This window comes from Lissotriton helveticus, chromosome 6, assembly GCF_964261635.1.
Source record: "Lissotriton helveticus chromosome 6, aLisHel1.1, whole genome shotgun sequence".
Taxonomy (NCBI): Eukaryota; Metazoa; Chordata; class Amphibia; order Caudata; family Salamandridae; genus Lissotriton; species Lissotriton helveticus.
Genome location: NC_136067.1, coordinates 1,886,777,608 through 1,886,792,906, shown reverse-complemented (window position 1 = coordinate 1,886,792,906; position 15,299 = coordinate 1,886,777,608). Strand labels below are relative to the sequence as shown.

The following is a 15,299-nucleotide window of genomic DNA, read 5'->3' as shown; positions in this document are numbered from 1 at the left end:
CCGGCCGTGGGGTGGGTCGGTGGGCTCCCCTTCGCACCGGCCGCCGCTGCGGCCCCTACCGGATCACCCGCGCTCTCACCTCCGGAGTGTGCCTGATGGTCGGTGACACTCAGCAGCGGGAAGCGCCGCAGCCCCAGGCCGTCACAGCGTCTGCGTCGGGCCCTCCGCTTCTCCACAGTGCAGGTGCGTGCCACGCTCGTCCAGGCGGTGTGTAGCTCGGGGCCACCCCCCCTCCGGAACAGCGGAGATGAGGTCCGATTCCGGCCTTCGCTGTGCAGGCCGCAAGCCGGGGCCTCGATTTTGGGCCGATCCGGGCTCAGGCTCCAGCCGCCACCGCGAGCCTGCCCGCCAAACGAACGCTGCGGCGATTCGCCTCCGCAGGGAGCGCGGTCGCCGTTCAAGAGGCGGAGCAGCCGCGGAACTGTTCTGGGGGCCGGTGCGCTATGCTGAGGGCGCTCCGGCCAGTATATCAAGGCGGATATCGTCGGGGACAGCAGTCGTCCCGGCGGAGCTCCGGAGCTAGGCGGCCATCTTCGTTGGCGCCTGGCCACGCCCCCAGAGAAATTGTTTTTTGCATTTGTGGCCTTTTCCTTTTTCCCCTCTTTCTTTCTTATTTTTTTATATTCTTGCATAATTGTTTGGTTTGAGATTTGGATTTATGTGTTATATTGTATATTTGAAGTAATTTGCCTCTTGAACCATTGCTAGGTGTATATACTGACTGTCCCTGGTTCAGGTTTGTTGGACTGCCCCTGTGGTTGGTAATTATAACCTTTCCTAATGGGCCTATCTTTCCTGAGGAAAGAGAAGCTGGGTGGGATGATTAGGTCCAGAAAAGCTGTTGAGTGGTCCTTGAACCAGGTTTCTGTCAGGAAGGCGATGTCAATTTCTTCGCTGAGTATAGTTTCGGATAATTCGGTTGCATGTCTGACCGCCGAGCGGCAGTTCACAAGCATGCAGGAGAGGGTATTGGGGCTGTCTAATGTAGGATTGCATTGGATGGTGGTGAGTTGAACAGGGAGATGGGGGGAAGGGTGTGCAGAGGGGATTCTGTTGATACCCATAATCACGGGAATGTTGGCATGTGCGGGAGGGTGGTAGGGATCCGACAGATTAGGAAGGTAGGAATTACAGAAGTCACAGAGATCAGAAAAGGATAAGTCGCTCGCAGTGCGGAGAGGCCTACACGCTCGGTCACGGAAGGGTGTAGTTCTCCACTTGTTGGGCAGGTGCATGCTTCGGGCACAGGCACAGGGGTAGTCCTTGTAATTAGGGAGGACTAGGGATTTGAGGGTGTTACAGTCCTTTCTGAGCCATGAAAGTTCGGCAGTCACAATTGAGAGATTGCGCTCGATGTTGGTAAGCATCTGTGTTAGAAGAATAGGGGGTGGGTCGGTTGGGTGTGGGGGGATGCAGTGGGTTTCGTTTTTGTCTGGGGAGGACGCCTAGTGTGTGGAAGGGGAGGGGGATACAGGGAAGCAGTAGGAAAGACTTCACTCTGATGTCATGATTAATTTAATTTGTTGCCAAACTGAAAAGGTTGAGTTGCTTTTTAATATCTTTGTAAGGATCATGCTTTTGACAATATAAGGTTGAATTAACATCATATTTATTATGTTTGTTATGTCGCGGCTCTAAAATTAATAGAGATGTTTAAAACAGTGTATTGGTTTGGGAATTATTGTAAACTCATGGGACAGGTGAATAACAACAATACAACTAATACAGATATTGTAATCATACCAGACTATAGCACTACGTTCTCCAGTAGTACTGCAGCAGTACTGCAGCAGTACTGCTTTGCTATTTGAGTTTGAAGTCTTGGCTGATATTCAGAAGTTTTTTTATTTGCTTCTCTTCCAAATATTTACACAACTGTTTCCCTTTCAGGCAACTTGTTTAAAATAGAAAGCTACTCCTTAAAAGTGCTATTCCAATTTTCACGTTATTCACAACTTATAAAATAACAATCAAATTAAAGAAGCTTACCTTAAACTCAAAATCTATAGTCAGAAAAAGGGCTTGGTATATGTAAAGAAGATGGGGAGTGGAAAGACTTTAATTAAAACAGAGGGAATGAAATAAATTCAATGAGCTGTCACTAGAACACATAGATGTTGGTGATTCCGGGGAGCAACATTTGTCCCTATTGCCTTAGAAGTTGTTCTGAAACCTAAAGTAAATATTTTCAATTGTAACTGTTAGACCTGTCAGATTTGGGGGTGGTCTTACCCTACCTTTTGCCTTCCTCTTTCACTTTTTCTATACTCTTTTTTTGCTGGTATTTGGACTCTGATCACTTTACCACTGCTAAATAGTGCTAAAGTGCATGTGCTCTCTCCTCTAAACATGATACTATTGACTAATCCCCAGTCTGCATATTTAAGTTACGTATACATCCCTAGTAAATGCACTACCTGGCCCAGGGCGTATAATTTAAATGCTTGTAGTGGGCTCACAGCACTGATTGTGCCACCCACATAAGTAACCCTCTAAACATGGATCAGGCCTGCCATTGCATAGCCTGTGTGTACAGTTTTAAACTGCAATTTCGACCAGGCTAAATATCCCTTTTGCCAGGCCCAAACGTTTCTTTTTAATACATATCAGTTGCCCCTAGGGAAGGCCCTGGACAGCCCAGAGGGCAGGGTGCAATGCATTTAAAAAGCAAGATTTACTTTCAAGTTTTACATGTCCTGGATGTGAAACAAAATCGTTTCCACTACTGCAAGACCTATATGTTCCGTAGGATGACATTCGGGTATAACTCATTCAATTTAGTGTTTCTGAAATTCAAATTTAAAATCGTAACTTAAGGTAAAGTCAGATATTAAGTTAGTGTTCTTAAAATGCCACTTTTAGAAAGTTAGAATATTCTTGCATTAACCATTTGGTACCTGCAGCCTGTCTCTCGTCACATGACTGGGTCTAGTTGGTAGTTAGACTTTGAAAATTCCTCCTAGACAGCTGCACACAATGGTATCTAGGTGTGACTGAATGGGTCATCACTGACAGGATGGGAGGAGGAAGCTGGACCCAGCTGTACTTACACCTTAATAGGCTGTGTCGTGTCCCCACACACAGGGCTGTATACCCCCTGTAGTTAGTCTGGCGCCAGGGCAAGGATGAGAGGGCATCTGTGCACTTCAAAGGCATGCCTCTAGAAGCTTCTTCAAACTTCAGAGGCACAACTGGGTATAAAAGAAGGACCTCAGACACCGCCATGTCAGTACACTTTTGAACCCGTGGAGATTTTGCCAGAAAAAAAGGACTGGGTTGCTGCTGAAACACATCCACTCTGCTGGACTGCACTCTGCTGTTCTCCTGCTTCTCTGTCCTGATCTGCTGCCTGCTGTCCTCTTGCCTGGGTAAAAAGTTCCAGACATTCATCTCTTGACCCCAGAGCACGTCGTGACTCCAAGGGCTAGTTGGCGGGCCTCCTGATCAGAAGCCTCAGGGACAGAAGAGGCTTTAAACCCCTGCACCTGGACTGTGCCAAATGTTTGTCTACCTTGCCATGTGGTGTCACCCCAGTCCTAGACCGTTGAAAGGGAGCCTAAGGTGCCTCCAAGCTCAACTTGTGCATCTTCTCTGCTGAGCACCCCATCCCCAAGCAGAACCAAAGCATTTCCTTGGCTGAATGGGTGCATTCAATGCATCTCCTCTGCTGGGTGGATGGGAACTATTGTAAAAGACTTGCATCACCACTGCTGCCAGCATCTTGGGGCCAACGCATCGCCTTTAGATCTGCCAGTGCGTGACTCTTTTCTCCGATGCAGCTCCTCACATCCCCCGTCAACGGCAGCTGTGATGACATTGCGAAAACTCTGCATTGCAGCTTCACTGCTCATCGGAATCGACATATCGCTTCAGCTGCGCATCGCATCACTGACACCAGACTTCGCATTGCAAGCCCTGTCGACTAAATCCTTGACATTAATGCAACACAACTTCGCTCCACAGACTCGCCGCATCTCGGAACCTGCGCATCGCCTCGGCGCAGATCCATGCAATGCTCCACAACCATAATTTAGGGTACTCTGTTCTGCGGGCCTAACTGGGCCCCTGTAGCCGACCAGCGCGACGTTGGAATCGGCCTGAATTTTTGACTTGGTCCTGATCCAGCACAACCAGAGATCCCTATAAAACTTTCTGCTTTTTGGCGCTATTTCTCTTAAAATCCAGACACTACCGTTTTACTCATTTGATTTTTGTCATTTTGATTATTAAACTAAGTTAACTTTTTCTAGCCTTGTGTGGGATCCTTTTTGTGTGGTGTTTGCACTGATTTACTCTTTGAAGTGTTGCACAAATACTTTACACATTTCCTCTAAGTTAGGCCTAACTGCTCTGTGTCAAGCTACAAGAGGGTGAGCACAGACTTATTTAGGGTTTGTCCGTACCTTACCTTGACAAGGACTGTAGTTGCTGCTTGACCAGGGCTCACATCTCAGTCAACCAGTAACCCAATTTCTAACTGTAACAAACTTAAAACAATATTCAGTTGTTTTGATGATATTAGCCCAGTAAGTCCAAAGTTTTACTGTAACCCCTCTTCAACACGTCTGATGCTAATGTTCCCCCTGGAATGGTAATAATGAATCCTGTATGCACCCAATGCATTATGCGATGACTCTTTCTGAATGCAGCTTAAGCCCTTCTCTCCGAACACATGAGAAGCCGTATTTAATCACACAATCACTAAGAGCCAGATGCATCATAGGGTTTTGCCCATTCTGTGTCTATGGGAAAATATGTTCATGCATATGGCCCTTAGCTACTACTTTGGCCACTCATAGGATATGCCACATTTTTACTAGTAAATTCTTGTACTTTCATCTTTTGTCTTTGCGTGATTTATTTACGTGATTTCAAAAAATGTTGTTGAATATTGACATACATTTTCTAGTCTCAGAAATATCAGTATAATCATCCTTCACACTTTAAATTCTTGAATCTTTAAACTCAATAAGACTAATTGTGGCTTATTGTCTCAACAAAACTTTGATAGTGACTTTGTGCAAGTATTGTCGATTTCTTTTATTCTTCATGATACTCAACACATGCATCTATAATTGCAGTGGTTTCAGTTTTCTCATCTGTCAGTTTAGCAATATCAGTAAAGATCACAATTTCTTAATATGTTCTGAAGCAGGAAGCGACCTAATTTCCAAAAGTGCAATCAAGCACATGGTTTTTCCAGTGCTCAAATATTAAGTTACTTCAAAAATGTTCGGCCAGTCTATTGATTTGGTGCCTGAAGTAATATGTCCAGGATAACAATATAACCTGCCCGGATATCATACATGTCAGCAAATGTTGCAGTTCTGCTCTTCTGGTAGGACAGACCAAATTTGTATAATGGACTTCCTCAAGTAATTCTAACACCACTCTCTTCCTCCATCAGCTGTCAGTATCCATTTAGTATTCTAAGACTTAAAGGTAAAGGGAGCACACTAGCAAGAGGAAGACTTAACACCTTTAAGTCCACATTTGGATGGTGCTTATTGGGAAACACACTGGTCTCCCACTCACCTGGAAGACATTGGTCATTAAATCCCCCCTGGAATATCCTTGAACGTGATTCAATTATGAGATTAGCCTAAAAAGAAAAATATATGGTGCTCCACACCAGGAAGCAACATTTCAGAGATCTGAGTGGATTATTAACTGAATATTAAGGAACACATCTATCCCTTTAATGTAGTTGTAGGAACAACATAGTAAAGGGTAAGTCTTTGACTAATCTTAATGAAGCAAAACAAATTTAAAAACAATTTTAAGTTGTGAAATAAGTATATTCGAATAAATTTAAAGCATTGAAGCATAATGTAAGATACAACCTAGCGAAACAAAACTTAAATTGTCTATTAAAATAAGAAAATTGGCAACATCAATAACTAAACAATTACTTGAATATGGACACAATATCATACGATTACGGTGTAAAGTATGTGAAAAGGTACATTTATGACATTTCAAAGCTTCTTTTGCAAATAGAATATTGGGGTATCGAATTTTAAACACCTCTGGTGTATACAAACACACTAATGGAGGTATCAGCACATTAGGTTTACAATGTATTAGTTGAAGAATGTGTTGTGGGTCACTTATGTTTAATTGATGTTTATTTTAATTTTGTTGAGATCATTTTGTTTGGAGACATGTCTTTGTGAAGTGTATTTATTTGTTTTGTAAAGAATATGCTTTATGTACAAAGGGCTAATATACGATCCAACATGTGTTCGGTAGTCATCTTACAAATCATAAATTAATTCCCACATGATTTTTAGATTGAGTCTACATTAATATTTTATACTAGATAATTGAAGAAGCTCATTTGAAACAATTTGTTAGAATTATTGCTTTAATGTACGTACCCCATATAAACAAGGAGTCTCCATTTAGTGAATGTGGTCCCACAGGTTCCTACATTCCTATGGAAAAGGCACCACTCACTACCCTGATACTGGCCTGTATGACCTGTTTTCCTTCTTGACCAAGACAGATCATATATTGTAAATGCCCCTCTGATCTTAATGAATTATTTGTGCTCTGGCATGTGATACATTTTACGTTATACAGGTCTCCAACTTGTAGTTTTTGCTTTTCTCTCCTCCTCATATAAGTCTCACACAATTCTTTTCTGTGTCCCCTTTTATTCTCCATCTGTAACTCCTCTTTGACTGATACAAGCATAATCTTCTCTCATGTACTTCACTTTCACTCTTATAAATGTACCCATTTCTACTGGTGTAATCCTGCATTCTGTCACTAACACTCTTTGCTTCTGCTGTGACCCACTACCATAAAAATAATTTTTATCATTACTTTTCTGCGTGTTTCTGTGCAAAATGGTTCCAGGTTTATAAAAGAGAAAAATGCTACTTCTCTGCCTTTCATATCACCAGAACTCCTGATACTTACCCTCATGCACACATTTTATGAAACAAACTAGTAATACAATCAGAAAAAGACGCCATTCGAAAGTGCTATGCAATACAATAACTTCAGCAACAAACACTCAAATTCTGTGTTAGAGTAATGGAATCAACATTCAAGGATAATGAAGAAGGCGAGCATTAAACTGATTAAAGGTAAGTAATACAAAAATATCACCAAGCAAATTTGTGAATATTTTTTTTTAATGTTGTTGGACATGACCAACTAAATTTGTAGAATTCTTATGAAATAACATCATTGAATGTTGTACATTTTGAAAGCCCCATGCCCCGTTATTTTATAGATGCTACATGATTATAATTTGACCAATGTTATTATGGTATGATTTGATTTAATGGTGCAATATAGAGTGTAGCTTCATGCAGTATTATTACATACAAATACATACAAATTAATGATCACATACACATTTTTTATTCATCTGGTTGGGGTATTACATTACCGTATATATCTCTTTGCAGAATTATCCTTTAAAACATATTGTTAGAGAAATAAATATATTTCATATTTTCACATAAATGTTTATAACTTGTCCTTTGTTTCTTTCAAACTACAGATGATATCCTACCTATATTTGCATATAGTCACCGAGTGGGAAAGTCTGTCACTGGTGGCTATGTTTACAGAGGATGTGAATCTCCAAATCTCAATGGAATTTATATTTTCGGTGATTTTATGAATGGGTAAGAAATAATCTTGCACATTTAATCAATATAGTTTTATTTATTTAATTTAAGTTTCTGATATAGTGAGCCAAGATCCTAACTCTGGGAATGCAAAGCAATATGTTTGTGGAATGCAGCTAAGTGGAAAGGTATTGTAGTTTGACCTGAAGGCATATGCCCATCAAAATAATCTTTAATTGTTTTTATGTCTCAAAAAGTTGTAGCTGGGTGTATGCAAACCTATTGTTTCCAATACTTAACATATGCTTACAACAGGTGTTGGATTGTCCCCTTGTTCCTCAAAATGATAGACCTATTTCAGTAGTCTACTCATTATTTAATGGCTTTCCTTCCTACTCTTGTGTTTGTTATGCCAAGGAGCATTTCTGTCTCACAGTGTTCTAATTAGATGAGTTGTATCCTTCCACTCCTGATTGATGGGACCCTTTTTAGGTCAAGCCTAGCAATGTGCATGTGCTGCTCTTCTAGGCATGCTGTATCCAGTGTAGGGGCATTCAGCATGCCCCTGGCTGTTGATTGGCTCATTTATGTGCTTTTAAAAAAAACTTTGTTTTTATAGGTTTATAGCTTAAAATTGTACCTCCTTTTGCTCTTTTGGTTATGCCCTGCAGACTGGCCCTGTTACATGCATTAGTTCACGTTGAGCCTATAGGTTACTGTTGCGCACAACTTCTTCTTTTACCTTGGCTTCTTATGCTAATTTCCTGCTCATGTTCCCTGCTCCTAGCTCGCCCTGGTTCTTTTCATTCATTGCGCCCCACATTTCATTCACCCAGTGTCTCTATTGTGTTGCCTTTAGCCCCTCTCTCCCCTCCTCATGCCGTTCACATTGTAAATTCGCTGCTCCTCTCCTGTTGTCTATGTTTACCTGCTCCTAGCTCCAAGCCGCCCCGCTTTTAATTAACCTGGTGTCGGTGTCATGTTGCCTTAAGCCCCTCCCTCCACTCCTCATGTCCATGTGACATTCATTTTACAGAGTGTTAAATGTACTGAGGGTGTTGCAGCCTGGTGTTGAGTTGTGGCTGCACTGCTGGCGACAGCAGAGCCTGCTTCCCAGGAGCTGTGTGCAGAAACCTGTCAGACACAGCACTGGTTCAGGTACCCAGTCGCTATTGACTGACTTCATTGTTCCACCTCTGCCTTTTCATGTTTTGCGACTGTCGAGAGGTCTATACTCTGTAGTTTATCCCCCCCTCCTTGTTTACGTCACTATCATGCCCAGAAGCATGCCGTCGATGAAAGGAAGGTAGAGGTGAAATGTACCTGTCACATCCAATCCAATTTGCAAAAGTAATGTGTCCTCTTATAGCACCATTAACATTGCACACCCTACATGTGTGTCGTCTTTCCAACACGACCTGTTTTAGGGTGAGCACGAACCTGTTTTTGGGGGAGCACATAGGCTGGCGTCTTTAAATGTAATTCTGTATTGTGAAGACTAAGGAACATACAGCCTGATTCATCATTCTCCCGTTTTGCGAGCCCCTAATAGCGATTCATAAGGAATCGCTATTAAGGACTTGCAAAACGGGATTCATGTAGAAATTGCATAAAGAAATGCGATTCCTACACATTCCTTATTTGCTATTAGCAAATTGCTAATCGCAAATAAGGAATAACTCCCCATTCATTCCTATGGGCCTAAAGGCTCATAGGAATGAATGGGGAGTTATTCCTTATTTGCGAATAGCAATTTGCTAATCGCAAATAAGATAGCGATTTCAAGGGTGCCAGGGGTGTCCAAAGGACACCCTGTAGCACCCCTAAAATGTAATCTACATTGGTGTTGCGCACACACATGTCCAAAGGACATGTGTGTGTGTAACATGCAACTTAGAAAAATGCGTTTAAATGCATTTTTCTAAGTTTTCGCTATTTACCACGAGGTTTGACCTCGCGGTAAATAGCGGCCCAAAATAGCGAGTTCGGTATTTTAAAATGGTTCATGAATTGCATTTAAGGAATCTCAAATAGAGATTCCTTAAATGCAATTCCTCGCAAATATGCGAATTCTTTAATAGCGATTTTTGCATTTGGGATGATGAATCCCAAATGCAAAAATTGCACTCGCAAAGGGCCAGATTCTCAGAATCTGGCCCTTTGCGAGCGCAATTAAGCTTGATGAATCAGGATGTATGGCTCGTATTTAACGCTACCCTTTCGGGACCAGCGCACACCAGCTAGCCTCACGTGCTTAGTTGCATGTCTGCCTGTTAATGCAGTGCTCTGGTGAAACCAATGGGCTTCCCATGTTAGCAAAATGCACCAATGCTGTAATCCTGTCTCCCAGTGCAGAGCACCACACTGTGCATTATCAACCCCAGAGCAGCACAGCAACCAGTCTAGTGGCCGTGTGACGCAACCCATGCACTTCTGAGAATGCAGGCCCAAATCGTTCTGTACTATGTTGCTGCTTGTGCACCACTTACCTGCCGCCACCGCCGAGAGTCACTACAGCAGCCAGGAGAACCAGCCGCCACCGCCGAGAGTCAGGAAGCATCCCAACATCGCGTCGCCGCTCCGGGGACTCCAACACCCGGCAGGCCTTGCGGCGGCGCGTCCCTGACGTCGCAGAAGCGGGGAGGGAGCGCCAGGAGGCGCGATAAATTGGCAGTCACCCCCGCATCGCGGGACGCCCGGGGCAAAGCCAGGGCAAGGGGCGGGCCCTCTACGGCCCTCATCGGCAGGAAGAGGCAGGGGCAGGGCCAGAAACGCTGCTGGACTTACATGCAAGTAAGACTCAAAGTTTACTGACTTTCCTATCAGTTTTTGTTTTAATTCCAAATTTAGACTGTGAGCATATTGTAAATATGTCTGCGAAACTGAAGGAAGCCTCACAAAATACTCTTGACAACTACCTTGTTCAGACTGTGAAGAAAATAAACACGCAGAGGAGAACTTCCCTTGGGTTAAGCCAATCTCCAGACCTTTGTTGTTTGTCCCCGACTGCATCTATCCTGATTGACGACACTATTTTGCAGGAAATCAATCAGGACAGCATAATCAGTGGCCCTATTTCCCAAGGATTAAACAGTGCACTTGATATTGTACTCCCAGCCTCTGAGGCCCCTAACGTACAGGCCGAAAGTGACTCTGACAATGACTCTGGCCAGGAGAGACATGCTCGAGTTACATCTGATGAGCAGACACCTAAAGGGCGCACAATAAGGCCAAGACGTTTATGTACTAAGAATCCACCTAAGCAGGGTGGACTACGTCCAGGGACAAGAAGGAAGAAGGCTACCACCCCAAAGAAAAAGCAAGTCAACTTAGTGGAGGATATACAAAATCATACCTTTGAGGACACACTTTATGAAAGGATTGCTAACTTATTTGAGTTAAAAATTAACACCATAGTAAAGCCTTTAATATCTAAAATTGATAAACTGCAAGTGGAGATCAAAAGATTGGGTGGTCTCCATACTACGATCGCAGGAGGGGTAGAAAACATTACCACCATAATTACTAACTTTAGTAATAATACAGGGGATAATGTGGTTACTGAGACTGTAAGTGATGGTGTAGGGATTCAATTGCCTGTTGAAAATCTATTGCCCCAACCTTCAACATCATCAACCACTACTAATGAGGGCCCTCTTTTAATTAACATCCCAACAGACATTAGTCCCCCTGTAAGCTTACCCCCAGTAACTGCTCACCCCACGGACCCCTTACAATTTTTAGTTGAGGCTACACCAGTGGTCCTTGTGTTAGCAAATGTCCCTCCCCTGGAAGGGGGAACAGTGGAAAGCTCTACCTCCCTTACAAGTAAGGCTCTGCATTGGCTAACTAGTAATATGCGGTTTGCCCCAGGGGGAAAACAACAATTGGCAAACGTAATTCAGTCAGCAACCAGGGTCCCCTGGCTGGGCAATCGGCCGAAAAAGTTTAAAGGGGACTGTGCGACAGTGAGCCTCACAAATCAAGATGCATTGCCTAACATACTTGCTAACTTATTCCCTCCTCAACGCAGACAGGGTACTGTTGTTCCCCTGACCCTGAAGTTCTTCTATGGGGAGCAACAGAATGTCACTCACCCAAGGACTCCTGCACCAGGGTGGGATAGATCGTGGGACTTTAATTCTAGAAGGGTGCAAGACACAAGACATAATGTATTGGTTCAATACCCCCTTCTACCGCAGCAAAAATCTTTCGTAGAACCTCTTCAATTATTCAATCGCTATGCCCCATTGTCCTTCATGGATCAGAACGATTGACTCTCTCTTAGAAAAGATACAAATGATGAGAGTCCTTTGCACGTCTCTGGGAATTTAGATCCAAAACCTATAGCTGCCAGGACCTGCAGAATTTTGAGCTGGAACGTCGCTGGAATCAGATCTAAATTCGACGATAAGAACTGGTTGGAGATGGTCAGAACCAGCGACGTTCTTGCCTTCCAAGAAACTTGGGAAAGGTCCGACAAACTTGTTTTAGACGGCTTTTCTCATTTCTTTGTACCTGCAGTACCTAGCAGCTCTGGAAGGGCAAAGGGGGGCTTGGCTATATATATTTCCTTAGATTTAAAAGGGAAACCAAGACAGATTAAAACAAACTCAACAAATATCTTAGTGGTTGAATTAACCATACAAAACTCACAGCCTATATTATTTGTAAATTTTTATAATTCTCCTGTCAGTCAAATCTTGAACGAGCACTTGGTAGCTTTAGAGGATTTCTTGTCCATCCACAGTGAGAATAGTGTTCATGGTTTTGACGTAATTCTCATGGGAGACTGTAATATTCACCCATGTAATATGGATTGCCGCGTGGAATATGAGGATTTCCCCCCTTACCTCCCTACTCCGCACTTTGAACACTCGCCACGTGGAGAGGCTTTGGAATCACTCTTAGCAACTTTTAATCTTTATGAATTTCATAGTAGTAACACATGTCTGAAGCTACCAACATATGTGGGTAATAATACCGGCACAATCGTGGACTATATTTTTTTATCGTCCGGTATTTTGCCTGAAGTGTCTGATTACAAGGTAGAAATTTCAGTTTTTAGTGACCACAACCCAGTAATTTTAGAGATTGCATCTCAGGGAGTTTTAGGGAAAAGAGAATTTGAAGTTTTATGTGTGACTGACCTAGTGCTGGGAGACCAGAACCGCAGACTGAAATGGGACCAAGTAACCCCAATTACCTTCATACAGGATTCCCTGGCTAAAGTAGAGAAGGAGGTTGCAATCTGTTTGGATAATAATAACTCTGTTACCACTCTGATAGAAGCTTTTAGCGTTATTTGCCATCAGGTCAATTTGGACCTGACTGTAAAAAATAAGCCTAATATAAACAGGGGCCCAAAGTGGTTCGATTCAAATTGTTCCAAGGCTCATTCGATCCTCCTAAAGGCTCTAAAAAACAAACCAAGAGAAAAAGAACTGATAGCATCATTGAGAAAAAAATATAATAATGCTATCAGGACGAGGAAATCTGAAATCAAAAATGAGGCCTGGAACGATCTATTGTCGCCCGACATACAGAGGGATAGCTCTAGATTTTGGGCGATAATAAACCACCCTTTTTTTGTGGGTATAGAGAAGAAGAGAGCAGATTGCACCATACCTGATGAACAGTGGGTTACACATTTCAGTAACATCTATAGCTGCCCTGATAACATTTCAGGTTGTGAAATACAGTCTACACAAGTAGCAGTTACTATCCCACCTTTTAGCACTGATGAGGTAAAAAAAGTTATTAGTGACACACACTCGAAAAAGGCACCGGGCCCCGACGGGGTTCCCGCAGATTTCTTTAAGAGTGCCCCCGAATTAAGTACCAAAATTCTCACTAATATTTTTAATGCCACAAGAATTTTTATCTTCCCTACTAGCTGGTCTAAGTCTACCATAATACCGATTTTTAAAAAGGGACAAAGGACAGACCCGGCCTGTTACAGGCCAATCTCCCTCATTGATTCTAGTGTTAAAATCCTAGGGAGAGTCCTTTTAGGAAGACTGAATCAGCTTTTAGAAGGGAAGGGTGCCTTGTCAAATGCACAATATGGTTTTAGAGCCAAAAGAGGAACTCTAGATCAGTGTTTAAATCTAGAACTGATCATAAATAAATATGTTACTGCCAAGGGGGGCTCTCTGTACATGGCCTTTATGGACCTCTCCTCAGCTTTTGACCTGGTTAACAGGGCTAAGCTGTGGGGGGTCCTTCTGTCCATGGGCATTGATGCCCCTTTGGTGAGGTATCTGGCGGAGCTACACAGAGATCTCAAAACCTCGGTCAGGGTGACTAGTGAAGGAAGATGCACCTGTCACTTTAAGTCAGAGAGGGGGGTTAGGCAAGGATGTATCCTTGCCCCCCTCCTCTTTACTCTCTATATAAATGAGCTCGAGGCAGTTCTGGCAGATTCTCATACTGACATCCCGCGTGCAGGTGAGATAAAGATACCTGTCCTCCTGTACGCGGACGATGCTGTCCTCTTAGCACGCTCCGGAGTGGCATTAAATAAACTCCTTTCATCATTTGGGGAGTTTATGTCCTCTTTGGACATGAAAACTAATGTAGAAAAATCCCATGTCATGATAGCTGGAGCTGCAGGCAGGAAAAGAAAGACTAAATCTTTTTTCTGTGCTGGGAAAGAGGTTAGGAGAGTTCCGTCCTTTCCCTACTTAGGAGTGATATTTGATGAAAAGGGCACGTGGGGTCCCCAACTTTTGGCTAAAAGCAACGCTGTAGTAAGAGCGGCTGCTGGGTTGCTTGGTTTTGCCAGAAAACTTGGAGCCCGTCCCATGGAAAGCATTATAAAGGTCTACAAAGCTAAATGTCTGTCGGTTGCTCAATATGGCTCTGTCATTTGGGGGTATACAAATCATGAGTCTGATAAAATCCAGAAAGTAGAAAATAAATTTTTGAGAACTCTGCTTTCTGTCCCTCAATCAACCTCCACATACATAATACACTCAGAGCTTGGATTGGGCTATATTACCGACCTTTTGAAATCAGCCCCAGTTATTGGATGGTTGAAAGTCTGGTTAAACCAGGAGCTTACTTTAAACCATTCAATCCTTAAAGATTGTTTAGCCCTGGATAGAGCACGCAATATTCCATGGCTAAAATATGTTCAGACTCAGTTGACATTAATTGGCCGACCTGAACTTTTCTCTTATCCTCATTTGATAAGTCAGGAAGACTTAAAAGCAGTTAAAAATCTCCTGACAAATCATTATGTTTTGGAGAGGGAAGCTACAGACTTAAATAAACCTACGGTTAGGAAATATTGTATGTTAATAACAGTCCCAGGAATGGAACCATACCTCTTATTGGTAAACAAACCATACCATCGTTTCCTTTTATCAAGATTTCGTCTGGACTTGATCCACTATATTCTGGGTAATTTTAAAAAGTGGACTAGACCTGAAAATGCTGAACCATACGATTGCGATAATTTTTCCATCCAGGACACGACTCACTTTATTTTCTTCTGCGGCCATTATCAAGACAATAGGAAAAAATATTTGCTGCCAATACTGTGCAATTTGGGTTTTACACAGGTAAAACCAGCTTTATTGTTCCTGCAACTTCTTCCGAATTTAAAAGTAGCATTTCATCTTGCTAGCTTTTTGGTTGCAGGTGTACGTACAAATAAGCACCGTTCTAAAATTAGGCACCTTGTCCCAGGTTAATGTTTACCTT

At 42.7% G+C, this 15,299-nt stretch overlaps 1 protein-coding gene across 1 annotated transcript in view; it reads left to right on the top strand.

Moving 5' to 3' along the window:
* The window catches only part of HHIPL2 (HHIP like 2), a 196,402-nt gene that overhangs the window by 149,522 nt on the left and 31,581 nt on the right, over positions 1–15,299 (top strand). Inside the window, 1 exon segment of the mRNA XM_078648224.1 lies at positions 7,520–7,646. Within this exon segment, the coding sequence (XP_078504350.1) occupies positions 7,520–7,646 (127 nt within the window).